Genomic DNA, 27046 nt, shown 5'->3' on the forward strand with positions numbered 1-27046 from the left:
CCCAGAGAGCAAACTTACCCCATAGCCACTCTACTACTGCGTCAACCCCACCTTTTGCACCACCACCACCACCACCACCCCTTCCAACCATGACCGCTCCCGCACCCACCAAACCCGCCTTACCCGCCTTCGACCCGCAAAACTGCCAGACCTATCCAGCGAGTTGCCACTGCGGTATTGTACAGTACTCGGTTCTGCTCTCGCCGCCGCTGCTTGCTGCTGGCTCGACAGTCGTATCGTGCAACTGCAGCATCTGCACGCGCAACGGCTACTTACTCGTGTATCCCGAGCGAGCGCGGGTGCGGGTAAAGAGCGGTGAGGAGGTGTTGGTAGACTATGTGTTTGGCGCGAAGAGGGTTTTGCATTGGTTTTGTGGGAGGTGTGGGAGTGCGGTTTGGTTTGATCCGAGGATGGGCGAGTTTGGGGATGCGGAGCTGGATTTGTTGGGAGTTAATGTAAGTGAGGGGCTTGGGGGATGGTGATGTAGTTATTGGGAGCTAATTTTGTGTAGGTGAGGATGTTTCATGGGGTTAGGGTGGAGGAGCTGGATGTTGTGCGTGTTGAGGATCGGAATCCGTGAAGCTTGGGAAGTTGGGAAGGCTCAGGATGCATGTAGCTCATCGCTGATTTCAAAAGTATACATCTGGCTCCAAGATAGTATACCAGCGCTTCAGTCTCACTGCAAACCCATTAGGAGACCTTACAGCCCTGAGGACCTCGCGTGCAAAAGACATCATGCGCCCGATTGAACCAGGCCACAGATTCATCACCAAACTCAACCGCTCCTCAAACCGCCTCGTTCGCCACCCAGCACCCAGTCACCCCTCCGAAATCTCGTCCCACCTCACACCGTATCTCCCACCACCCTGCACAACGCCATCCCCCCAAGAGCCAAAAAGGCAACACAAAAACACACACTGCACCACCTCCGCCCCTCGCATACACACACAAGACGCATGTTTCACCGCTTTCGGCACGTCATCCAGCACTAGCGCCTTTGTCTCACATCGCAGGTCCCAGCGATCCGAATGCATAGTTACACGAGCGATCTCGTGTCTGGTGGTAGTGCGCCCGGTGTCCTTGGAGACGGTGGCGTGGGAAACTGGGTAGGACGAGATGGGGAACTGGTAAGCGTGGAGTTGTACGGTGGAGGCGGATGGGGGACGGGGGTTTGTGTGAGGGTGGGCCGTGGGGTCCGATTGGTGTTTTGGGTCGGAGATGGGTGGGTGGGTGGTTTGGTGGATGGGGCGATGGGATGGGATGGGATGGGTTGGTGGTGGGGTTTGGGATCCGAGGGTATGGGGAGTCATTTGTGCGAGGGTGAGGTTGGGTTAAGGGAGGTGGCATGGGTTTGGGAGTAGTTGGGTGGGAGAGGATGGTTGTTGGATTTTTGACCTTGTGGTCATGTGAGATTGCGATGACAGTGCTGAAAGTCAAGGTAGAGACTTGAGTATGAGAACGTTCAGGCGACACTGCTTACATGCTTGCTGTTGACGCAACTTGGACAGGATAATGCGAGTATGATACTTGCGATGGAGACTGAAGCTAGCAAAATGACCAAACATGCCAACGGCCGCTGGCTAGCGTGGTATTCTTTCAATATTTAAACTCCACAAGCTAAGAACATATTTATTCTCTTTACGCCTCAGCATTACAACATTTGTCCAAAACAGTCCAATTTTAAGATATGTTCTTCTGCTTTCCAGTTTCCAAAATATCACGTACAGATGAATTGGCGCATACCTCTGAAAGCCCACACTATTCCTACTACGTATTCAAAATGTCCGTCTTTAACATTTGTGATCCTTCGTCTCCGTTCTGAGTATACACACAAATTCAGACAGCACACGAACGTATCCTTGGAGAGAAGGACGCCAAATAGTGGAAGTATCAAATCACACTAGCAGTATCGAACTCTTCTACCGGGAATTGTTCGCACATTAAAACTGCTTCGCCAAAAATCGAATGACGTTTCTTACATGATTGGGCGTCAGTGCTGTTGATACGCTATATAAAACCATCCCGACACTTCTTCGTCTTGCTCGCCATCATCTACTTCACAACTCAAAAAATTACTGACAGGACATCGCATGGTCTTCTCGTTTTGAGAATTTCGATACCTAGTCAACATGCTTCTCGATCCGCCAAAACGACGTTATCGACGGGACATAGGTCCTGTGTCGGTTCGATTACTTTTAGAACATTTCTTCTACGAAGTTGTGTCTTCCGCGAAAGAAGATGGCAAGAATATCCGGATCTCTACCACGGGCTCAAATGTGCGCCATGGTTTCGAGGGACAAGCTACCAAAAGTGTGCGGTCTTTGTACTATGGGTTTTCTTTGCAACTTTAAAATTATCACCGCATATTCTCATGACTATTGGCGTGGCCGCTGAGATATATAAACTCAACAATGAGTTTCCTTTCTTTATCTCCGTTATACGCCTGCGTCTTCTTTCTTCCAAAAAAAATACACTACGACAAACCACATGAATGCCCTTCCTCCTTCGGATCTTTCCAAAAGAAAATAAGATTGCTCCTATGCGTCTCGTCTGTGGACCAGAGTACCAAACATATCCGTATTCTCGAGAGATTTCCGAGGCACGCTATGGATTTCAAAACATACTTGCACAAGGCCATGTCCTCTGCTGCAGAAGAGGCTGCAAATCACGTTTCCAAACATACTTCAGAGAACTTAAGCAAAGCCTAAAATGATTTCTACGGATTAAACACTACTAAAACTTTTGAGCATTCATCAAATGTGGGTTTGCCCTTGGCTCGGTTCTTTGGGAGGTATCTCGAAACGCGTGGAAAATGCGTATATGTGTTCTCGAGACCGTGCCTGGAGTATAAGTTCTCTCCGTTCTAAGGAAATGTTACTCCTTCGTTATCCACCCAGAGTCTGCTATTTCCAAAACTCGGGTAATTAGAGTTCATGACTTTCAAAAAAACCAAGCTGCTAGCCCATGTGCGGGTTCGCATGTGCAGTTTCCTTCACGTCGAACAAAAACCGTGATGAGAGAATTGATGCCAGCCACCTGTGTTCTTAGCACATATATATTTTCAAAGTGCAAGGCGTACATCAAAATGGAAAGTCTGCAGATCTTTCTGTCTTATGCATGGAAGAAACGTGTATAAATATCCCGCACACTACACTCCATTCATTCCAGTACGGCAACGTCGTCTGCAATTCCAAAAAAAACTTAAGAACGTCGCCCTATGAATTCAACACTCGGAGCATTTCGCATTCTCAAACTCCGCTGTGAGCTGACCATATGCTGGCCTGGCTTCCAGGCCCTCCAAAAACTATCATCAAATCTACACATGTACTAGTCGGTCGAAAATATGTTTACAGAAGTCTAAATCCGTCCACAATCCACAGCACACAATACCACATTCGCCGCCGGTATGGCACAAGGCCAAGAAAACCATTTCCCATAGTCATGCACCAAGCGATCGTTTTGCCCCAGAGTACATACGCACTGATGCGAGCACTGACGTCGCCACAAATCGCCACCCCGCTCACTTGTGGCGCATGCTAGTAATGCCAACCAGCCAGCCATCCAGCCAGCACGGTGATTGATGGATGGCGGTTCAGAGGGACGCCCCGACTTCCGAAGCGATGGGAAACCTGGAAATCGGGGCCCGTGGCGTTATCGTACTTCAGACATCCAATGTAATCGTTTTGATGACGTTGTTCCCTGTTCGAGGGAACTACGACATGACATGACATGGCATGACCTTGTAGAAGTGTACTAGCAGGAATGTAGTAGCAGAAATACGAAGAGCAGTCAGACAGTTCAAGTCCGTCGCTCAATAGACTTTCGTGTTGCAAGACATGTACCTCTTTCCGGCAACATGGGGACATTTGTGCATCTTACGAACTCCGTACCAGCAGGGTAAGCTGGGTACATGTACAGAAACGGGAAAGTGATGGAGTAAGGTTAGCAAGAAGCGAGCATCTCGTATAACGCGCCGGAGTTGCGTTGGTATGGATGGAGGTTCGTGCGTGATCGGTCAGCAAGGAGACTTACGCATCCGGTCTACAAGGCAGAAACACGGTCTCGGTATGGGCCGTCTCGTCAGCAGCGCAAGCAGAGCCTCATCGGTGTGGAATGTCTCTGCGCCCTGGCAAAGGGTGAGGCGCCGCAGCCGGGAGAACGCTGTGGACAAAGTGCCACTAGCTCTCGTCGACGTCTTCACCAATACATATTCATGTTTTCCTGCCGCTGGTGATGGTTCGATGCGTCGTCACCTCGTAAGCGCATCGACTGGTAGCCCGTTTGTCCTACGCAAAAGAACCAACACCTTAAGCGCGACGGTCGCAAGCCAGGCGAAGGCTCTGGATTGGACTGCATGTCCGAAGCGCCCTCTGTTCCCATCAAAATCCACATTACGCCCCGCAGGCCACCGTGTGTAGCAGCCCACTCCACTCCCTAAACGCCAGCCGTCTCTTGCCGATCTCTGCATTCGACGCCTGGCGACGAATACAATGCAGCCACACTCAGATTCAAGCACAACCAAGCTAAGCAAGGTATACAAAGATAGCCGTACCATAGATTTGTTATGTCAGACGGGAGTGCTTATGTATAGTGATAGTGTGAGTACCATGCACATGAAAGGAGTAAGCTGCAGTAAGCATAAGCGATATGAATGGTGAGACTAGAAACTGGGTAGTTGGCAGACACTTGACGTCGTGCGATGGAAGGTCATTCTGTCATATTCATGCAGGCCAGTGTGACCATCAAGTGTTGGAGACAGATCTCGGTTATCTCATTCGACCGGCATCGAGATAGCCGGTGGATCCCTTAAGTGCTTTTTTTTTTCAACTGTCAGGCGAATGTCTTGCAGTCGTGATAGACAGCAATCGGTTCTCCACGTGCAAATCGGACGAATTGCATGGCCTGTGGACAAAGAGCGATTGGTTGTTGAGCGGGTGCCCAGGGCCAGAAGATTGCAGGACACGGTAAAAGCAGTGGAGAGAAAAAGCAAAGGACAGTGTGATTGGTTCGTACAAGAACCGCATTTGCATGCAGAAAGGTGCTGTAGCACAAGGCTACTATGGTCTGATGTTTTCTCGTGTTCGCTAAGCGAGACGGCCCTTCATCGAGTTGCACGCGCGGTAGAGGTTGGTGAGCACATACGAGCGTCAGGAAACTTATGCCTCTTTCAAGAAAAGTAGAAGGAGAGCGAAACATCCTGGAAGTGGATCATTCTTGATTGGCCTGGATTATGCAAAGAAAAATGGGTGGGTGTAGGAAGCAAGGTTCCGCGCTTGCAAATATCGACCCACCCCATTGGCGCTTTCTCCAGGTTAGAAGTTCTCCACCAATGTTTACGCGCGGACAAGCGAGGAGGATCAAAGCGATCCCGGCAAGTGACGATATCCAAGCAATGGCTGCGCGACAGGCGAATGGCAGGCGAGGCGCGCAGTTCGGTGTTGGTTGACAGTCGTAAAGGTGTCAGCAACCTGTAGTCCAGGGCATGAGCGAATCCTTCCGTGAGCAGCTTATCGTATGCTCGTCGGATTTTGACGAACAAGGGCGCGGCGAGAGCGAGTCATGGATAGTCTGCTCTGGCTGGACCCTCGGGGGCCTGAGAGCCTGAGCCTTCAACGGCAGTGCCCCAAGACGAATGCAGACGACGCTCCGAAGAAGGAAAACCTCGACAACGGTCTACCCTGCGTACATCATGGATGCGTGGCGCACCTCTAGACGGGATGGCTTTTGCGGGCGCTGGGCGTCGGGTCCAGCGGACACGACGTCTGGCGCGCTCATCCAGGCAAAGCACAACGCTCCTGGGGACGATCAACGGGATCATCGATGTGGAGTGTAGATGATGGCGCCGCCACACAAACTTGTGTTTGACCGTATGTTGCTGACGCAGGTACAGTCGAGCATAGAGGCGCGGACGGCTTCAACACCCGCAGCACAGACGCGTTCCCTTGACAAAACAGCAGACAAAGTCTCTGCGGCGTTATGCTCGGGGAAATCAGTATTGAGCGCTAACGGAGGACAGTGACAGAGGTAGGAGAGAAGGACAGGTTGAGCGAGGCGGTCTGCGCGGCTGCGGCTCCAGGCGTTGGGGGATCGCACAACTCTGATTAGCGTCGGTGGGGAACATGAGGAAGACAAATCATGCTGTGATGGAACGAACTGGTAATTGCAAAGGAGCGCTGTGATGGGGGGCAGCCCAAACGTGCTTTGACGCAAAGCCGCGTCGAGCACACCGTGTAAGGCAGGGTTTGGCGAGTTGAGGGGCTAGCGGCACTGGGATGTGCGTGGTAAGGTTTGGATAGGCTGGTCTGACGGCTGCAGCACGCAGGAGAAAGGTGCCGAGCCCAAAAGCTGTAAACTCTAGCAACGTGGGGTGCATTAGATATCATTTCTCATCACGATCCAGCTGTTGGCGAGTCGCGCGTTGGTGACCGGTCGATTGGCACCGAAGTGGGCGGAAGGACACATCTCCGGGTAGTACTGGATGTGTGCGGTAGATGAAGTTTACACCAGACGACGGCGCATGATAGCGGCTTGGGTACCGTTCAAGAGTGTGGAACGTTTATGAGATGGTTTGGTGAAGCTGAGAACACTTGATGCCGCAACCGTGCCGCAGGGCGTGGGCAATGACTAAGTGCGGCTCACGAAGCGGCCGCCGCGCCCGGCGGAAACGACACACTGGACGAGAGAGCGAGAGCGAGATGCAGTTTTGGCCGCCTTGGTGGTTGTGCGTAGAGGAAAATCCCGGGCATGCGGGTGGGCGTCGTCGGTTAGGAACAAGACTTCCGTGCCCAGGGTTGGGAATCGGTTGACTGGGCTGGGCCGAGACGGGGAAGGGGGCACACACTGGACGGCGCTAGTACGAGTCGGTAGCTTGATTAAACTTCAGCAGCCCGCGTGTGACGGGGCCAAGGATGTGTAGCCACGGACACTCCGGACGCCTGAGACGCCTGTGCAGAGATCTGTGAGGTGGAACGGCCGAGATCTTAGCGTGGCCAGCCCGGCGGAGGCGATGGCCGTGAGAAGACGTTGCTGGTCTGGACTGATGTTTGGTACCCATGAAGCATTCTGGGTGCATACATACACAGTAGGGAGGTGCAGGGCAGGCTGGGCGGGTTTGGCGTTGATGGTCACGGGGATATACGTACCATGCATGTACCATGGAAGGGACGACGGCCGGCGCGTCATCTAGCAGGTAATTAGACGCAAATTGAGCTGGCAAGGCTGGGAAAATGACGATGGGGTGGGGTCGAAAAGGGTAATGTACGCACGCAGACTCCAGGAGAGAGTTCGTCGACCTGCCAAGCGTGAAAGAACCGGCAGAGGGGATAATTTGCAGCTGGGACCGGGATAGCCATGCCAGACGGCGATCCCAGCTTTTCGTCTGCGCATGGCTTTCTCTAACTGGTTTGGCGTGTTGCAGATGCAGAGGAGAGAATGCCGCCGGTTTCTACTCGAGATGTGCTGCCCATGTGTGTGTGTGATATGATGATGATGATGCAAGCGCAATAGGAAGGCACCACCGGTCAGCTTCAGATCGCGATTGCCCTTCGCGGACGGCCCCTCGCTTAGCTATTCTGTTGATTGGGCCTCGCCGCCATGGATTACACGAAAATGCTCGCGTCCATCGCTCGCGACAAAACACGCTGAGATGAAAGGGAGCATGCCGATGCACTGTGATGAGGTTCCTTCTGCTTGCTTCTGCACCTTCTGTCGCGCAGCAGCTGTCAGCATACGGCATCCTGGCACCATCGGAAGCAGCAGACACATGGCGAGGGCTGTCCACGTTGTGACGCCTACCGCGACCCGAGACGGGGAGAGGCAGCAAGCCTGGCAAGCCACCAGACCAGCCCCTCGCAGTTCGTCGAGGGCGCTGAGGGCGCTGAAGGAGCCGGCCATGGGCTTGCGGCTACGAGATCTCTGCGCTGTCTTGGCCCTGCAGCACAGCTTAATGGGCCTGACTTCGCAGCGGCTGCCCCAAAACAATGGTCTGTGGCATCAGCCCGACAACCACACGGCACCAGCTGGCCTGGCGTGCAGACGAACCGAGAGTCCGATCGACCGCGGAGTCGTCTCCCCAGTTCCTTGTCGCCATGTCGTCGTTCCGCCACTCGGCCATCTGGCGCGACCAGGCGAAACCAGGCCGCTGGGAGGAGGCTTTTGACGACACAGCATATCCGCACATGCATCTTGAACGCCTTGACAGCCTCTGTCGAGCGCTTCTATCAAGTCTTTCCATTGTGCAGCAGCTGTCAACTTCAAGCCGCGGGTGCCCTTGTGCGTCCGCAAAGGCTGAAAGAGGATGACGCCTGCTGGGCTGCGACAGGCTCTGCAGCGACGGAGATTCCAAGACGCAATAGACGGCACCAGACGCGCGCAAAATGGACCGACTATGCACTCCCACGTGGAAATCCACCCATCTAGGTGAAATATACGACGACAGTGCGCCGGGACTGGCGTCAGAAAGATTGAGTTGGGCAGGGTGTCAGAAGCTCTGCTTATTGCACCATGCCTGTTGCGATGCACACACGTGCCACAGGCAATATAGCAGAACGTCTAATTTTAGCCCGACAATTCACCCCTCGCAAAGACCAATGATTACACACTCGGGGCCAACAGCAGCTTTCCGGTATGACGCCTCGACCGTCATGATATTGCTCCGCAACTGGTCGGTTCCGGCCATGCCCATCGACAGGGAACGGGTGTCATGTCGATCCGATACTTTAGCACACCTCCCACTTTTCTTTCATCCCGCCGTCGAAACACGCCTGCTTAAGCGCACGGTGGTCCATCACTTCATCATGTGCAGCTCGCAGTCATGCTCCATCTCGGTTAGTGCTAGCCCGCTCGTTCAGAGCGCCATTTCGTCAGCTAACTCGCGGAGCGGTAGAAGCACGGTCGCAGCCTAGGTCGCCGAGCAGCAATCCCTGCCAGGATAAGCACTTCCCAGCTGGACTCTGTTTCTCGCGAGACCATGTTTGACGCTGAGGCTCGCGACAATGCAGCGTGATGGGGTTTGGGACTGAGAGGAAGCGCTCCCATCCTACTTGATAGCGCTTCTGCTACGCACTCACCAGGGCATTTCCCTCCAGATCAGCGCTGCTAGTAACGGCGATTGGCCTCTATCAACGGGCGAGCTTGGGCAAACCAGGCAAGGGTCGTCTTTGAATGTGCTTTGTCTCTGCCCCGGCTCTGTCTGTGGCCAGACCGCGTCTGTGCGCCAACAGGCTCTCCCAGGTCCTGTTGGCGCCAGTCCCGACGCACGTTAGAGTGTCAGTAGGCTCCTAACCCTTGGTACTTGGGAAAGACAAAAGCATTTGGTCCTTTGCCTGTCTTCTTGTCGTGCCGCGAGTCTGGGTCAGGGGAGGAGCCGCATGCCCGCCCGACTTGTGCTTTTGCGCCACTCATCGTCATTACATGCGAGAAGGGTCAAGGCACGACGGCGATACACCTTGCTGCTCATCAGCGAGCGTGGCATGAGATAATCTGATGTCCTGACTCCACGGGCCGGCGCAAGCGATTGCCCTCCACTTTGCTGGTCCAAGCCGTCCCGCACGCCAGCAGATGCAGACTCCGACAGATGGTCTGCGGACAGGGTCTGGCTACAGTGGGTGCTTTCACCCCCCCTGGTAATGCATTGTCGTGTGCAGGCCCCATGCTCGACTAGTTTCTGTAAACTGAACCTGAACGGTGTGGTTTTGTCATTGATTCGTCGCATTGCTTCTGCCGTGCTTCGTTTGCGTTGCCTTATTGTGACAAAGTGCGTCTGTGGATAGCGCTCCCGCCCGCTCACCTGAGGCTTGCTTTCGTGCTAACTCTCATCTCCCATCCCGATCCAGATCCTCGAAACGCTTGGACGGACCCTATCGCCTGGTTGAGCCCTTGATAGTCCTGAAGCCCCAGCGCGCCAGTCAGCCACGCGAGTCCGCCAACCCTGACATCCTTAGCCCGCCATACATATACGTGAGGGCTACCGCTCTCCACTCACTCGCGGTAACAAAGCCTTTAGTCTACCCAGGTTCCAGCCATCTCCGCCATCGCTCCTCTAGGGCGCCCAGGTCCCGAGCTTAACAAGGAGTGATCGCCGCTCCACACGCCTCAAACTCCACCACCAGCACTTCACAAGGCTCACCTCCCCCCCGCGCACAAAGCATCAGTGGGACGTATTGTCGACGTACAAACACCACACCCTGCAACACTGCTATCCAGCATCTCGGGTCGAGTATCAACAGGACTACCACGGCCAATCCGGAGCATTGCCATCATAGTCGGACGACAACACCATAGGAGACGACTCACTACCTTTAGCCCTAAGCTATCACACACACATCCCGTGTAACAGGCCCAAGTAGCACCACGTCTGCGCAACCAGGAAACCGGACCCTACCAAACAGTCCGTGTTGGAAGAACACCACAGTTTCACGAGTATCTGCTTTTGATCTCTTGTACGCCATCCTCTTTCGATTTGCGACGGCGAGCACCACTAACGCTGCGCAGACACTGAGGCCTTCTAGAGTACTTGCAGCCATACGTGCGTCTATCGGTATCACTGCCCGCCTGAACCAGCGCAGGTACCGGAACCGGAGCCGTTCGTTCGTTCGATTGCAGCAGTTCAAAGGACTCGGAGCAGTCCTCCAACCGTCTGACGTGACGACAGAGTAGACCCGGAGCACCATTGCGAATCCATAGACTGAGCGGATATTTGTGCACTGGACGGGCCTTTTACAGGATCCCTTTCCCTCCACTACCTGCATATCATCTGCACTTTGTCCCTCTCGACTAGAGCCCCTCTACCTCCCACATCACGCCTTTGAGCCACGAGCCGCTCATTGCCCTTCGTGGATTCCCCGCCTTCACGTGGACTGTACTGGTCCGGTGCTCACTACACTTCGCCGTTTGCAGCGTCACAGCTGCACTCTCTCCCAAGTCCTCCTCAATCCGAAGCAGGTGGGTCATCAGGACCTACCCGAGACACAACCGCCAACGTGGCTGCTGCCGTGGCTCATCCGTCTTCCATGCATCCTGGGAGTGACCCCATGGGTGTACCTCCCAGCTTTGCAACGCGAAGACCTCACGCCCAGCAGCTCGGTAGCTTTGAGCTTCCTCCACCACCCATGCACAAATATCCCTTTACCAACACCGTCACCACATCGCAATCGTCACAGGCCCCGACCACCATTGGCAACCTCTTGACTCCACCAAACACAACTCACAGTGATGTGATTGGCTCATCAGGCGTCTCCACAAGCAACACTCAGTACTCGACAGCCATGGCATACTCCAATAGACAGTATGTATACTCTCCACCAGCACAGGGACCGGCAGCATACTACGGCTACCCGGCAGCACACCACCAACAACAGCACCAATACGGCCAATCCCGCGGAGGTATGTTTGCTCCACCGCGCAGCGAAGGCCAGTTTGGACGACAAGACTCACTGGGCAAAGGGCTGAATCCGCCACCATATGAAATGAACCAGCAACTTGCACCTTTTACGCCTTCGTCCAACGGAGCGAGCATGCCCTCGATATCCACACAGCAACACCAACAACAACATCAACAACAACAACACCATCACCACCAACAGATGATGGGTGCACAAACACCAGTCTCCTCTTCCGCACCACAACAGTCGCCGGCGCTCAGCCAGGACTCCTTCAGGCCACCCCAACCACCGACCCCAACATACAGCTACCACGCTGCCAGCACCCCACAACACTCCAACTTCCCCTACTCCACCGGCCCCTCCCCAACCCTAAGCCAACAACAAAGCCCCATCAGCGCCGGCGGCTCCATTGCGCGCATGTCACCCGCCGTATCACAAGGCTCCATCCCATCCATCCCCTCCAACAACCCCTCACAATCCCCCTACCAATTCCAACAACGGCCACCGCTGCAATACGGCGCCGGCCAAGCCCCCGTCTTCTCCAACGTACAGAACCCCAACGGCGGGCTTGCGCTCGTCGGCGGCCACCCCGCCATGATCACTGGATTCAATAGCGGCCACGCGGCTGCTATGCCGCATTTCATGGGCCACCCGCAGCATCAGCAGCCGGCGGCGAATGATCGCCCGTTCAAGTGCGATCAGTGTCCCCAGAGCTTCAATCGCAATCATGATCCCAAGAGGCATAAGAGGATTCATTTGGCTGTGAAGCCGTTTCCGTGCGCGCACTGCGATAAAAGTTTTTCGAGGAAGGACGCTTTGAAGGTATGTTTATAGATCGTATCAATGTTTCATGTGGAGCGAGTGCTGATTGTTTGTGTGTAGCGACATATTCTCGTCAAGGGATGCGGAAAAGCGACTGCGGACGATAATACCAAACGCGAAACGCCCTCGCCCAAGATGGAAGACTCGAAATCGCATTGATCTTCTATTATCCAAACGCGCGACTGTCCACCACCTTCCTGCGAATGCAAAACCCGCTTTCCGCTTTTCCACTTCTCACTTCTTCTTCTCTTGTATTACTTACTCAAAACGCTTCTTATAGGCTACGAACTTATGCATGTCTTATCACGTCCTCTTTCTTTCCCTTTTATCTGATCGGATTACCCTGGGAAACGGAAACAACACGGAACGCGGAAAGCAAAGGCGCGCGCGGGGTTGGGGGTTGGGTGGGGGAGTTACTTGGTCCGACGTTTTTCTTTTTGATCGCGGATACCTCTTACTCTTTGTCGCTATTTATTTATATCTTTATTCGCCTATCTATGTCTCTCTCTCTCTCTTCGTTGTATGTATCAAGGTACCACGTGGGGGGCGATTAGGCTCTCCTGCGCATCTCGGTTGTTATTGTATGTACGTACGTCACCCCGCTGATTTTGTTTTTCGGACAGGAGGTTTCAGGCCTGGGTTCGGTCTGTGTGTGATAAGAGGGAGGAACCTGGTGTCTGGGCTACTGCGGGTGTAATGTTTCGAGGACGAACAGGAACATGCGCGTTGTGTGCTGCCAAGGGTTGCCTTTCTTTTCTCGCATTCGCCTCTTTTTTTTCCTTTTCGGCAGACGGCATGCGTGGTGCGGGACCAGGGTCCGATGTCGTAGTAGCTGCCGGAGGAGAAGTGGAAATGAGAGTGAGGGATGATGGATATCTTTTGGAGGGGAAAAGGGGGGATGATACCGCTATACAGTACTAAACGCATATGACTTACTTCACACCATCCCATGATTGTTTCTCACACATGTTGTATTCTCCGTTTCGCACCCATCTATCGCAAAACCCAAACCCCCATCCCCGTCAAACTCGAAGCAAAAGTGCGGTGTGCCCGTCATGCCCGACGTGCTTCAAATCCCTTCCCGTTCCCAGCCCAGTACAGGGGGATATAACATCTGCATTATGTTCCTGAACGAGCGGTCGCCGCATTAAGGTTTCTGGTATGTGCTGGGTACGCAAGGCCGGTTAAGTGCATGGGGGGAGAAGCAAAAAAGGTGACCTGAACCATGCGGTTGGGTGGCCCCGGTTGTTGTGCGAGCGTTGTTCTCGGCTGATTCCGGGGGCGCGCAGGCGCAGAGGGCGATGTTTGGTACAATGGACAGGGCGCTGGGCGTGTGCTGGCTGGCGAGAGAGGGCGGCGGGGCGGGGCTGCCGAGGTCGGCACTGGCACGGACGGACAGATAGGGCGTGGTAGATGCGCTGACGCGACGCGAGGCAAACCTCAACTTCACTCTCACCTCACTCGCTCTCGCCTATTCCATCACGACGCGTCGTAACAGGATGCGCTTTCATCTGGTCTTTTCCTTCTCATATAGTGACTCGTTTCGTTCATTGCATAGCATGACATGCGTTTGGTTGTGATTCGTAGAGACATGTTCGAAACAGGTTTGTACAGGCACCGCGCCATCATTCGCTTTTGTTGATTCCCTGACTGCATGCGTCCGATCTCTGTCAAGATGCGCTCTGCACTCCGATTTCCTTTCTTCATGTCTCTCATCATTTCCAAGTAAGAAGCACTCGGACATGTCGCGACCCAGGCTACCACACGCGTGAGCAAGAGCTGCGAACGGAGCATACAAAAAGGTTCTAGAAGTATACTACACTCAGGCAGGTGAGGAAATCTATCATGTCAATCTCCTTGTCGTCTCCTTTTCCGCCAGTCGGGCAACATATTCCTCTCATTCTATTTGAGATGGCGACAACGGTTATTAATGAGGCATGTTTCTGCAAAGCTGCATCCCTCAAGTCCCGCTCCCATCCGGGATGGGAACCAAAACACGCTTTCCCCATGGTGAGGCTCGTCGCCACTGCCGTGGCTGGTGTTGTTGTTCCTCCCTCCGCCACGTTTGCGTCCGATTGCGCTTTACTGGGTCTGTCTGTGCACAAGGCTCTCCTCGCAACGTCCATTTCTCCGCCAACATCGACACCTGCATAGCCGGTCCATTGTATGCATCCATCTACTTGTTAGCTTCTTGGAGCGAGAGCAGTCTCACTTGGCATTGTACATCTCGCCGTCTTTCCTTTACTGGCCTCGCCAACCGACTCGCTCGCGGTCAAACGATTGAGCGAGCGCCTTCAGTGTCAACAGCGATAAACAACAACACGCAGCATCTGGCCATGGCTTTTGCCTGACCCCACCCACTACAGCGACTTGGTCTACCACAACAACGCATTGCACGCGTTCTAGGCTTGGACACTCACCTTACCGTCTTGCATATCTTGGACTCCACTCTACCTTTTCATTCTAGCAACGACAGCTGCACTACTCGAGGGCTCCACCTTGACTACTGCAAGCTTCTACCCACAACATGGATTCCAGCTTTCTTGGCCGCCCACCGACGCGTCGACGTGCATTTGGTGACGGTACTAATCGCGCAAACGAGGGCCCACGCATCCTGCGAGGCAACGAAAAGCGAAGCAACAGCTATGCGTCTTCCTCGCCTCCACCGCTTCCGCACAACGAGTCTATCGTTCCAAATGGTACACTTGCTATCCGGCACGAGGAGATTCTGCCTGAAAATAAGCGTCTATCCGCTGTTCAAGCTCAGAAAGGCCGACCACACAACCCGAAGCGCGATTCCGAGATCTCCAATGCAAGCACCAATGCTTCCACTGCGAACCGCCGCCGCAAAACACACATTGGTCCTTGGCAGTTGGGCAGGACCATTGGACGAGGTGGCTGCTCGCGCGTGCGGCTTGTCAGGCACAGCGGCACAGGACAGTATGGCGCCGCCAAGATCATCTCCAAGGCCACGGCAGAGAAGGTGCGCGCCCTGAGCTTGGCCAACCTCATCCAGAGTGCTGAGCAGGAGGCGTCACTGTACCCTGATGGCAAGGTGATTCCATTTGGTCTTGAGCGAGAGATTTGCATTATGAAGTTGCTGGATCATCCCAACATTGTCCGCCTATATGATATCTGGGAGAACCGCGATGAGCTGTAAGCATTCCACATTCCACGCACTCCTATCGATCCGTCTAACATAAAACAGATACCTGATCATGGAGTTTGTCGAAGGCGGCGAGCTGTTCAGCTACATCCACGAGCAGCAGGGACTGATTGAGATCCATACCGTTCACATCTTCCGCCAGATCATCGCGGCCCTGATTTACTGTCATCGCATCAATATACACCATCGCGACCTCAAGCCCGAGAACATTCTGCTGGACAGAGACACTATGACGGTCAAGCTTGTCGACTTTGGGATGGCTGCATTACAGCCCGTTGGCAAGAAACTTACCACACCCTGCGGCAGCCCTCATTACGCTGCACCAGAGGTTATCAAGACTACATCTTATGACGGAGGAAAGGCAGATGTATGGAGCTGTGGCGTCATCCTGTTTGTCCTCCTTACCGGCACACCTCCCTTCAACTATTCTGGTGATGAGCGCGATCTGAAGCACCTGTTCCGCGATATCGCAGCAGCCAAGTACGTCATGCCCGACAACATCTCTAGAGAAGCTCAAGACCTCATCGGTAGGATCTTGATCGCTGATCCGAACCGTCGCATTTCCATCGATGAGATCTGGGATCATCCTTTCCTCCGCAAGTATTCGCAAGAGCTGAACTTTTTGGGAGAGAACGCCAACGTCGACCACTGGACTGGACCCCTCCCAGCCATTGCAGAGTGGACGAATCTCGAGCGAAAAACCATCGATCGCGAGATCTTGCGGTATCTGCGCACGCTCTGGCACAGCGAAAAGGAGGAGGCCCTGATCCAGAAGCTATTGAGTCAAGAGTAAGCCGCCTTCTCCGCAATATACTTGTACATCTACTAACCCCCGTGCAGAGCAAACCAGGAGAAGTACTTTTACTCTGCGCTAAAGAAGTACCATACCGACCAGCTCGAGAATTACCTACCGAGCGCGCATTATGCCGTAGCTCATTCCGACAGCGACCACCACCACAACACGCGGCATTCGCCCACACGCAACGATATGAAAGAGCTTTCCACGCAGATGCACGACCACAAGCGTTCGCAGTCCGCCTATTCAATATTGAACAACGAGCATCTATACTCAAAGCACAGCCTCTACGAGTCGCCTGTCTCTGAAGCTAGCTACGACCCATACCGAGCTTCACGGCAGCCCATTGTGCCCATTCCAGAAAACGCACCGCTCAGCCAGAATGTTACTGTTCATCGGGGACACAGCAACCGCAGTGGCAAGCAACGTCTTACCACAGCTTTGGGACATCATACGGGAAACTCACTACGCGTTCAGGCACTGCGGAACACTTCTAGGCATGGTTCTGCAGCGTCGCGCCGCTCTACGCGAAGCACTCCCTCTCACCAGAGCACTCCGTCTTCTCATCGTGCCCCCTCGGTTCAGCGGAGTTCAATGTCTCGATCCTCTCTTGTGAGCTCACACTGGCCTAGTAGCCCACCCGTCGTTGCTCGCTCCGCTGGTATGGGAAAGCGAGGTGTGAGCTTTTCGCATCTGCGCGACCGTCGGTCTTCCGCAGCAACAGCTAGCAGCTGGCAGACTGAGGTTGGATCTTTTGCCGATCACATGTCCCACAGACCTCACACGTCTATCGGGTCTTACGGACCATCTGTCAAGACGAGCACGATCCGGTCAGTCCCCAAACCGAAGACGTGTTTGAGCTCGGAGATGCCTCGCTTGAAGCTTAGAAAGCCAGAGAGCCCTACCAAGTACATTCAGGGAGAGGCTCGGAAGGTCAGCAACGAGTTGAACAAATTCATGGACGAAGCTTTCAACGGTTCTTCTGTTGGCTCTAGCCTTCGGTCAGATGTTTACCACGACGTCTCGCAGTATGACAGTCCTCCGACTTCGTTTTCCAACACCCGAGACTCTGGCGGCAGCACCCTGGCTACCACACCTGGGGTCAAGGGGCTTTCTGGAGACCGGCCACTGCCTCCCATCCCCGCCGAGACACCCAACACTTTTGTGCAGCGAAAGCTGGCGGAGACTCGTGAGGAAATCGCCCAAGTGCTGAACGAGGATGCCAAAAGCAGCGCACAGATTAGCAATGTACTGGAACACCTCGACCGCCTGATGGTGCCTGCAGCTGGTGGCAAGCGCATAGTATCCGCTCCTGTCAAGTCTCCCGAGCCTAGGCCGCTCCGTGTGATTCCTGAGGAGCCAAAGACTGACAACGGGGACGGGTTTGACATCCACGTTCCCAAACATCGAGCTGTCACTGACCCTGTTAGGCTGCAAGGTCGTCGTGTGGTGACCGAGCTGCCGCAGACTATTCGCATCGTCGATGAAACGCCCATTCGCATTGCGCCGTTGAACGTTCACAAGCGCAGCGGCGCGAGCTTGAAGACGAACGGTACACAGGAGGCGCCTGCTATACCCACTCTCCAGCCATACCACACTGCCCAGAACGATTTGCAGGCTCTGCCTACGAACAAAGCCGCTCCCGCCCTCGAGAAGCAGAACACAGTGCTCAAGAAGAAGAAGTCGCTATGGTTCCGTCGCAACACCGGCGAGCAGGAGCGCGAAGAGGAGAACAAGGAGAACCAAGTCAAGAAGAAGCAGTCGAATCTGCTACTCCAGATCCCGGAGGCATGGCAAGGTCTTGATGATCGCAAAGAGAGGAATGAGCGTATGGCATTCACAAACATCGACGACATGAAGAATGATCAGAAGCCGTCAGGTGGCAGTGTTGCAAGCGAGTTTCCTATGCGCAACAGCAGTGCAGCTACCGCGAAGAATGAATCGGTTCGCAGGGGCTTCTTCGCCTTCTTTAGCAAGAAGTCAAAGGATGACAAGGGAAAGAGGCCTATGGAGCTGGGTGGTAAGCATACATCATGTCGCTTGGACTCCGTCCTACATACTGATATACCTGCAGCACTCAACTTCAGCTCATCTTCCATCCTATCCAACTTCGATATTGGGCCCGAAAACAACAACGACAATGCTCGTACTGGTCCACCGGAGATGCAGATGAACTGGTTGTCACGCTTCCTTCACATCAAGCCCGCGAGCAAGACCCTCTGCTTCCATGTTGGCCGTGGCAAGGTTCGCCAGGACCTCGTTCGTTTGCTGCGTGATTGGCAGCGCTTCGGCGTTCAGGACGTATCGCTAGACCGTGAAGCAAACTCCATCAGCGCACGCATTGACAAGAACAACCGTAAGTGCCTGCCCTGAGCTTGTCTCATATTTAGCGGATGGTGTCTCCAAGACTGCCGATTCAAAGTCGGGCTGCTAGAAGCTGAGCTCGCATGGCGATGTAATGCTGCATTTGTTTCGTTGCTGCTTGAAAGACACTGGCTAACATCCACGCCCACAGACCTCAAGATCAAGCCGGTAACATTTGTCATTGAACTCTTCGTCGTACTCGAACACGGACGCCGCGCAAATCTTTGCCTCGCACGCTTCACACAAACCCGCGGCGCAGCCTCCAGTTTCCGCAAGGTTGTTGATATCGTTGAAGACGTCTGCCGCGCTCGCTGCATGCTGGTTGAGGATGAGGAGAAGAAGGCTTCGATGATGGAGGTTTTGGAGTAGGACACCAAGAACAAGAAACTACGAGAAGACAATAATGGTAATGGAGGGGAGAGTGGCGAGGAGGGAAGAAGGGAGGGGGGATGTTTGGATACCAGATGGCATACTTCTTCCTAGTTGTGAGTAGGACCAGTATGTTGCATCTGGGTGTTTTGTTCGCACTACATGCATGATGTGAGCATGGTAGGATAATACAGAGAGTGGATGGCAAGGGATCTTTCTGCATACGATACAGATGGATAGTGCTTGACATGTTCTTTCTTGTGCATGCGGATGCTTGTAGGATATCGGACGGGCTGATGTTGGGTTACTTGCACGCATACCCACGCTAGAACAGCACTTTACTGTGTAATGGTAATAATCACTTTTGTGCCCGCCTCCAAGCTCTACTATACATGGTTTCTGTTCCGACCTTCCCAGCTATCCATGATTGGACGGCCTTCCGCTTTGTACGAAATAGCCCTACCATTCCCTCATTACAAGCCCATCAGCCCCAGCCCCGTCACAGCAGTAACCGCCGCCCCAATAACCAACGCCACAATCCCACCATTATCCTCTTTCTCCTTCAATCCTTCCAACGCAATATACGTATCCGTCACACACACCAACACCCAGCTCGTCATCACCACACCCATCTCACTCGTCTGTCCTTTTGCATAAAACCTATATTCCCCTCGTCAATACATATCAACCACATCTTGATACCGAACACTTACCAGAAAAGACTACTCGCAACAGCCACATCGCGGATCCCGAGAAACGCCATTGATTTCTTGTTGATGGCATGGCCGTCGGGGCTGCTGGGGTAGACGCCGAGAGCGGAGGAGGCGGTGAGGGGGCGGGCGAGCGAGAGGGTGCCGAGGAAGAGGAAGGTGGTGGTTAGGGAGAGGCCGAGGGTGCGCCAGGTGGGTTGGGAGAGGAGGGGGGAGATGGTGGGCATGGTTGTTTTGGGTTTGCGGTGGTGGGATTGGTGGTAGTAGAATGGAGTGAACTATTTGAGTATTTGGTGGTTTGTTCTTCGTTTTATTTTTGGGGGTTCCTGTTGGGTCGTTGACGTCTTTATGGGGATGTAGGGTGAATATATGGTTTGCTAGTCAGGGTCGAGGAGTTAGTTCCGCGCCTTACATAAGAAGCGCGATGCTGCTTAGTGGTCGAGACGGCTATATGTAATCAGCAATCTCAGAGTTAGAGATTTTATTATAGGCTTTATGCTTCTTGTTAGACGATGGAGCGCTTCGTAGTTTGTCGGTATTGACATGCTGTGACACATTTACCGCGGCTGTCATCAAGGTGCGGTAAATTCACGCTAATGCAGACAGGAAAGCTAAGCATATAGTACCTGCGCCTCGCAATTCTGCATCGTTCAGCCAAGCAGTGTTTCTTTTTGACGGATTGAATTCGTGTATTGCGCGCCCGGAAGTTGTTGCTACAATGGGCGTTTGTGACTGTGAAGAGATGCGCTTACCTCTTTACACTTGCAGCGCCTACCGGGCCAGACTAGTATGGTTTCACTCACTGATTCCTCCAGCGGTCACTCCAAACTTCTCACTCACCTCCTCTCTCGCTGCTGTTGCCTGGAAGTTGGCGATGCTGCTCCCGCTTACCATGCTACACTGCTGAATTCGCATACTCTTCGGCCATATAGTCAACGTCAGACTGTTTCTTCCCGTACTACCGTCCGTCACTGGCCGCAGTCAGCTCGTCCTTTCTAGTGACGTCTGCAAACGACAAGAGCGCGCCGCATACCGACAAACCGATCGATCGCGTCACACCAAGACCTACCACACCCGCATACCCACGAATAACGATACCAAGACCACACTACACGCGCCGGCGCATCGATGCAACATGTATAGACAAGGATGCGCACTATATTTCCTGGCAGTCTACCTGCTGCTGCTCTTCCTGGTAAGCTCTGTTGCTGCGGACGAGGATGATAAATGGGTAGTTGGCGTCATCAATGGCAAGAAATGGAAGGTTAGAGATGACCGGCAGCCATCTCTCTATACCGCCGACTACGGTGACTGCCTAGGCGAGAGCGCCATCAACGTCACCCGATTCGATGCCGCTTACTACAAGGACAATATGACCATCATCTTCCACTTGGAAGGTGAGACCGGGCTCCGACGAGAGGACATAATGATGAACATTGGTGTCTATGCGTATGGAGAGAGTCGATTCGATCTCACCTTCGACCCTTGCAACGCCAACATCAACAGCGCCTGTCCCGTTAGAGCCGGCGTTCCCATCGAGGCGGCAGGTATCATACCGGTCAACCAGAACGATACCGCTGGAATCCCTGATATAGCACTCAGCATCCCCGACTTCGAAGGCCAGGCCATCCTTCGGCTGTTCTCCAACTCGACGCAGAACGAGATTGGTTGTTTCGCTGCGCAAATAACCAACGGCTACACTCTCCAGCAGAAGAGCGCTGCGAGCTCAACGCTAGGGGTCTTCACTCTCCTCGCCATCCTCTCTTCCTTCGCCACGGCCGCCTACGGATCCGATATCGCCGACATGCGCAAGCATTACGCACATTCGCCGTCAGTGTCAGTTGTCTTTGCCGTCTGGCACCACATCTTCTACAGCGGCGCGCTCTCGATGAACTGGCCGAGTGTCCTCGTGGGCTTCTGGAGCAACTATGCCTGGGCTGGAGGCATGATATACACTGAGCCAATGCAAAACATGATCAACGGCTTCATCGGCTCGAACAAGGGAAACACGTCGCAAGTCGGTGCTGCAGGTACGGGTGAGAGCAATCCTACTCTTGGAGGCGGCGTCGACGTTCATCAGATATACAAACGTGGTGTGCTTCCTCAGGGTCTGGATCTTCAGGCTGCTTTGTCGAAGCGCCACGTTGTGGACGCGAACAGCGGCTTCAAGTACTATGGACTGCCAGTCAAGCCTGGGCTGCCGCTTCCAGGCAACTATTCCGGATTCGCTGGTACTCTTGCGACGGAGCGCATCCCAGCAAGCAACGCTTTCATGACCGGACTGTTGTGGTTCTTGATCTCGATCGCATGCGTTGTCGTCTCGATACTCTGCCTGAAAGTCGTCCTCGAGGGCCTGAGTAGAATCCGCGTGGTCACGAAGGAGTGTCTGGCATTCTTCAGAGGTCATTACCTTGCCTTCCTCGTGCTCTCTGTTCTGCGCACTGTCTTCATCGGATTCTTCATGTTGACATTCCTCGCGATGTTTCAGTTCTCATACCTGGCTCTCTCTGGTCCTGTTGCCGTGGCCTGTATCGTCTTCGTCGCGGTCGTGTTCGGCATCGGCAGCATCGCCGCCTACGCTTGTTTCTCCCGACTCCGCATCGGCAAATATGTATCCGAACCCGACCGCTTGAACATAGCAAGGCGAAGACTGTGCAAGGTCGTTCCGTGGATCAGCATTTCCAGGAACAGTAAGATCCCGCACTCTGAAGACGAGGTATATATTGGTACGGTTCCTTGGTGGACGATACACGCTACAGCGGACACCATGTCCGTCCACGATGACGAGCAGTACACTGCTAGATTTGGGTGGCTCGCCTCGCGCTATCGGAGAACTCGCTGGTGGTTCTTCGTCGTCTGGCTATTCTACGAGTTCGTTCGAGCAGGCTTCCTCGCGGGCGCATCGACTCAGCCGTTGGTCCAGGTCTTCGGTCTGCTTGTGGTTGAGATTGTCGCATTCGTTGGCTTCATTATTCTTCGGCCTTTTGAAGGGCAGCGCCTAAACGTCGTGGCTGTGTATCTCCTTGGTTTCAGTAAGGTTGCTACTACAGCGCTTTCGGCAGCCTTTGACACACGGTTCGGCATCGCCCGCATCCCGACAACGGTCATCGGCATGGTCATCATCGTCATCCAGGGGCTTCTGACGATTGCTGTGATGGTTCTCATCCTGGTTGGGTTCGTGTCGAGCTACATGTCCATCATGCGCAACCGAGAAGAGGCCAACTCGTCGTGTTTGACCCCTACACGTGAAAAGTATTTCGCGCACATGGACTTTGCAGTACAAGATATTCCTCGACCGCGTGCGGTGTCAATCCACTCGGCGCCGGAAGTGCCGACGACGCCATGCTTCAAAGTCAAGCAGGTGAGGCGGGTGGCCAAGCTCGAAGATGAGGATGACGAGTTCATGCGAGAGATTAACGATTGTTCCACTTCCGAGCAGGAGCAGCCACAGCACGATTGTGGTGATAACACAGGCCGACCAACGCAGCGGAACAGAACTAGAAGTCTTTATTCGCAGGCGTCGTACTCGAGTCTGCCCAGGGCGGCCCGCCAGCATCGTCCGAGCTGGAGCAGACAAGACTATAGTGATGCGATGGGTCCGGGACGTCAGCGGGCGTTGAGCGACGTGCATCACCGAACTCGTAAAGAGAGTCATGAGACTGTCGATAGATACCCAAGCCCTCTCGGCACCTCCCAAAGACGGCCAGACACTCCGACTCTTTCTTCTTCGGCAACGCTGGACGCAGGAGATATGGCCACCCCGGAGAAGAGGACGATAAGCCAACCAACATCGATATCGCGCTCAGGCTTCCGGCCAAGACTAGAGAAGAATATTAGTGAGGAGAGCAAACCTGCCGTGTCAACCATCGTAAGAACCCCGGAGGATAATGACGCGAAGTAAGATGGGCAGATCATACGGAGCAGCCATAAGACCAACATCAGCAGCAGAGTTCTATAAGCCGAGTACATCCTCACACGACCAACAGCTTTCGATCAGCTTAACTCAGTATGATACGGCGGGAATGGAGGGCCCGATAGGTTCTCCTCTCCCTCCACATCAACACAGCATCAGCACTGAACATGAACATCCATGATTCTTCGACAGCAACAAGCGAGTTACATTTCCTCTTCCATCTTCTTTAGCGCCAGGGCGGCAGCAGTACTTTGCGTTAGGGTTTCGCGACGAAGCGGTGGTTCTCGTGAATAATTTAGGAGGGGTTGGATATGGCATGTTTTACAATGTGTATGATTAACGGACAATGAATGGCGAGACCAAATCCGGAGGGCAGGTAGCCAGCCAGACGAAGGCGCATGTGCCAAGTAACGAGGATACGGATATAATGATGAAAGATTACGTCGCTCGCAGGAGGTTTGGTGCAGTTGATGCATGCATGCGTGATGTCGTGGTGGTGTTGCTGGTGGTGGTGGTTGAGACTCCACCTGCTGCGCGCTGAACTCCGGATGGGCGCCGAAGAAAAAAAATCGGAGAAAGGAAAGGCTGGGAACCAGGCGCGGGCGGGCAGGCGGGCGACGGCGTTACTAGCCACACCACACCACACCAAACTACATCACAGCGGTATCCATGGAACAACACCAGCCAGCGCTAGGTAGACAGACGGCTCGCTCCCTCACCGCATTGTCAATAAATGAGATTTTTGAAACGCGCATGGTAATGTCGCATCGAGCCGCTGGTAATCTCATTGCTTCCCGCTCTTTTTCGCATTCCAGCCCTAGCACTTCTTGTCGCAGGGACTGGACACCGGGCTGCTGCCGCTGTTTAATCTCCACGACAGGAACTACGTGATGGACAGACAGACATGTGCAAAGCAAGATTACGCGGCTGGGCATATCAGGACATGTAGCTTGGGAGATTGGGAGATGTGCATGGCATGACATGACATGGGATTCTGTGGTTGTTCCCAATCGATGCCAGGTTAGCCGTGCTATTTCCAGAATTGCTGTCTGTGCAAGACGTTGTGCTGCGGGAGCCAAGAATGTTAAGAGAGACTCGTGGTCCAGACTGCCCAATGCTAGATTGTGTGGGAGGGAGGGAGTGTGCGCCGTGGGCCCCCCGTGTAGGTAGTGAGACATTGCGTGTGTGTGTGTGCGGGAAAGAATCGTGGCTATTTGCCCTGTTTACAGAAAATTACTTCATATGTCACGACGCATGTCATTTCGCGAAAAAAAATCTGGAGCTGTTCTTGCTGTGGCGTCACCTTGCTAGGGGTGGGTGTGGAGACTGGAGTTTTGAAATCGGCAACCGCTCTAGCGCCACAGAGCCTGACGTCACAGGACAACGGGCAGGGGTGGTTCTTGTGTGGGAACTCGCAAACGGCTCCGTGTGCCGGATAAGAAGAGCATGTGGAGAGAAACTTTGGGTGATCAAATATGGGTGCATGCGTCGTACATGATGGCTACGGGTGAGGGGAAGGAGGGGCGCAGTAACGCGTGGTTGGCACGATAACAATAACGTTGTCGCGACGCACACAACGTTGAGTTAGCCTTGCGTGCCGCATCAATCAAAACCCTATTCCATCATCTAGGCGGCTGACCGAATTCGGTCTACCTTCTTTGAGCGCGCGCGCCATCGCGATGGTGTGAGGTGGCAGCGTGTTTTCCGCATGGTTCAGCCACGGCATTCTTGCAATCGCTACTGCACTGCATCAGGGCACTCACTAACGGTGACGTCGGCGTTGATTAAGGTTGTGGCGCGAGGACCCACAGTACGGGCGTGCAGAGCCAGGCATCATCCCTGTTTTGCGCGACTGCTTTGAGCGCGTCGACTGTCCATCTTTGCCCGTTTTGAGCGTGCGGTACGAGTTAAACCGGACTTTTTGCGCGCTGACGTTGGTGACGCTTGGCTGTTTGCGGATCCCATGCGCGAAACAAGTCACCTGCAGGATGATGAGATTGAACGAAGGAAATTTCGTGTGTGAGAGCACAGGGCGCGTGAGGTGAGAGGAGGACTGGGCTGGCTGGGGGAGACCAGGCACGGACTACGGTGTGACGTAGCTGTTGTGCAAGGGCATTCGTTGTTTGCCCACAGTTTGGGAGCCGCGACTTGCTTATAAGTGAGAAGGGTCTTTGTTGTTCAACTTTCCTTCTGTTCACACTACACACCGATCCACCTACAAACAAATCACATTACCTCTACCTTCGACCGACCTCGAAGAACACATCTGCCACCTACGCACCCCCATACCAATAACATCACCAAAACCTACACGAGCACAATACCGCAACAATGGGTGCCGTAGTATCTTGCATCAAGTCGATCGTACGTCCACCCCTCTCTCTTTCCTACGTAAAACAAAGCCACTAACACAACCCTCACAGTTCCGCACTATCGGAAACTGCATCATGGCCATTGTCAACGCCATCGCCGCTGGTCTTAAGGCGATCATCAACGCCATCGTCTCGCTTTTCGGCATCATCATCAGCTGCCTGACATGCGGCCGTGGCGGCGGCGGCAGGAGGAGGACTACGCATACTAGTAGAGTCTAGTGCGGACCCGTTTCTGACACGCTGTTGTACTGATGAACGCGTGTGTGTTTGTTCAGAATGGCGCATGAGGAGATTCGGGTATTATTGAATGTGGCGACAATACACACGGACGAGAATGTTTGCGACGCACGATCGGGCGAGGACGTTTACGCGAAAGGGTTGCGCGACGGTGTCGCGGTTGCGCATCGATGGCGGGCTTTTGGAGCGGAGAGACGGCCGAGCGAAGATTGTGTGTGGAAAGAGTTGTGTGTGTGTGGATGTTTATACCGATACCCCCCGAGCACGAGCAGGATGGATGTGGTAATGATGGACGGCATGGAGTTTGAGCGACTACTACTACTACCCCCAGCGAACCTTTTTTCTTTTTTCTTTTCACGTCGCGTCGGTGAGAGATGGATGTGCGAGGGCCGTGGAGGAAATCATTCTTGATCCATCACGACCTGTCGCATAGATACCCCCCCAGCTTTCAATGGATGCATATAATACCTACCAGACTTGTCAACAATCAAGCGGCTTGCAAGCGCTTGATTGATAGCTTGATAACTATCAATCCCATCAAGTCAAGCTCGCTTATAATAATTTTTTAGCAATCCAAGCTAAGGAGGGTCAGCTTGATTGTTTAGCTTGATGGGCTTGATTAAGGTGGCGCGTAAGGCTGCTCGTTTTGCAGCAGGAGCGATCTCACGATAGGCTCTTGGTGTTATAGTCGTCGTAGTACTAGTACGTAATTAGCCTAACTTCTACAACACTACTCTCTCCACCAGCCACCTAAACAACCTACTATCGCGTCACTTTTTTTGCTCCCGTCGCCCTTATCATATTTCCACCGCCATGCCTTCTATAAAACGCGCCTCTAATAACCTTACTCGCCCGAAAAAACGCGTCAAATCGTCCACCGCCCGCGGCACTGTCAGCCAGCCTATAGCCATTAATA

General features: G+C 53.7%; 5 protein-coding genes across 5 annotated transcripts; 4 read left to right on the forward strand and 1 right to left on the reverse strand.

The window, feature by feature from the left end:
• Positions 1-11030: 11030 nt before the first annotated feature.
• Positions 11031-12362, forward strand: ACET3X_009454 (uncharacterized protein; the record flags this gene model as incomplete). Its single annotated transcript, XM_069455650.1, has 3 exons — positions 11031-11382; positions 11443-12203; positions 12264-12362. The coding sequence occupies 3 exons, from the start codon at positions 11031-11033 to the stop codon at positions 12360-12362; spliced, it is 1212 nt and encodes a 403-aa protein (XP_069303531.1).
• Positions 12363-14730: 2368 nt separating this feature from the next.
• Positions 14731-18898, forward strand: ACET3X_009455 (uncharacterized protein; the record flags this gene model as incomplete). The annotated part of the gene is made up of 5 exons (XM_069455651.1): positions 14731-15359; positions 15412-16158; positions 16210-18185; positions 18240-18521; positions 18681-18898. 5 exons carry the CDS (start codon positions 14731-14733, stop codon positions 18896-18898), a joined length of 3852 nt encoding a protein of 1283 aa, XP_069303532.1.
• A 473-nt stretch (positions 18899-19371) lies between these two features.
• Positions 19372-19835, reverse strand: ACET3X_009456 (uncharacterized protein; the record flags this gene model as incomplete). The annotated part of the gene is made up of 2 exons (XM_069455652.1): positions 19372-19558; positions 19612-19835. 2 exons carry the CDS (start codon positions 19833-19835, stop codon positions 19372-19374), a joined length of 411 nt encoding a protein of 136 aa, XP_069303533.1.
• Positions 19836-20743: 908 nt separating this feature from the next.
• ACET3X_009457 (uncharacterized protein) lies at positions 20744-23193 on the forward strand (the record flags this gene model as incomplete). The annotated part of the gene is made up of 2 exons (XM_069455653.1): positions 20744-23069; positions 23126-23193. The coding sequence occupies 2 exons, from the start codon at positions 20744-20746 to the stop codon at positions 23191-23193; spliced, it is 2394 nt and encodes a 797-aa protein (XP_069303534.1).
• A 2550-nt stretch (positions 23194-25743) lies between these two features.
• On the forward strand, positions 25744-26255 carry ACET3X_009458 (uncharacterized protein). Its single transcript, XM_069455654.1, has 2 exons — positions 25744-25885; positions 25945-26255. The coding sequence occupies exons 1-2, from the start codon at positions 25853-25855 to the stop codon at positions 26110-26112; spliced, it is 201 nt and encodes a 66-aa protein (XP_069303535.1). The 5' UTR covers positions 25744-25852; the 3' UTR covers positions 26113-26255.
• The last annotated feature ends 791 nt before the right edge of the window (positions 26256-27046 follow it).

This window comes from Alternaria dauci, chromosome 9 (genome assembly GCF_042100115.1).
Source record: "Alternaria dauci strain A2016 chromosome 9, whole genome shotgun sequence".
NCBI classification, from domain to species: domain Eukaryota; kingdom Fungi; phylum Ascomycota; class Dothideomycetes; order Pleosporales; family Pleosporaceae; genus Alternaria; species Alternaria dauci.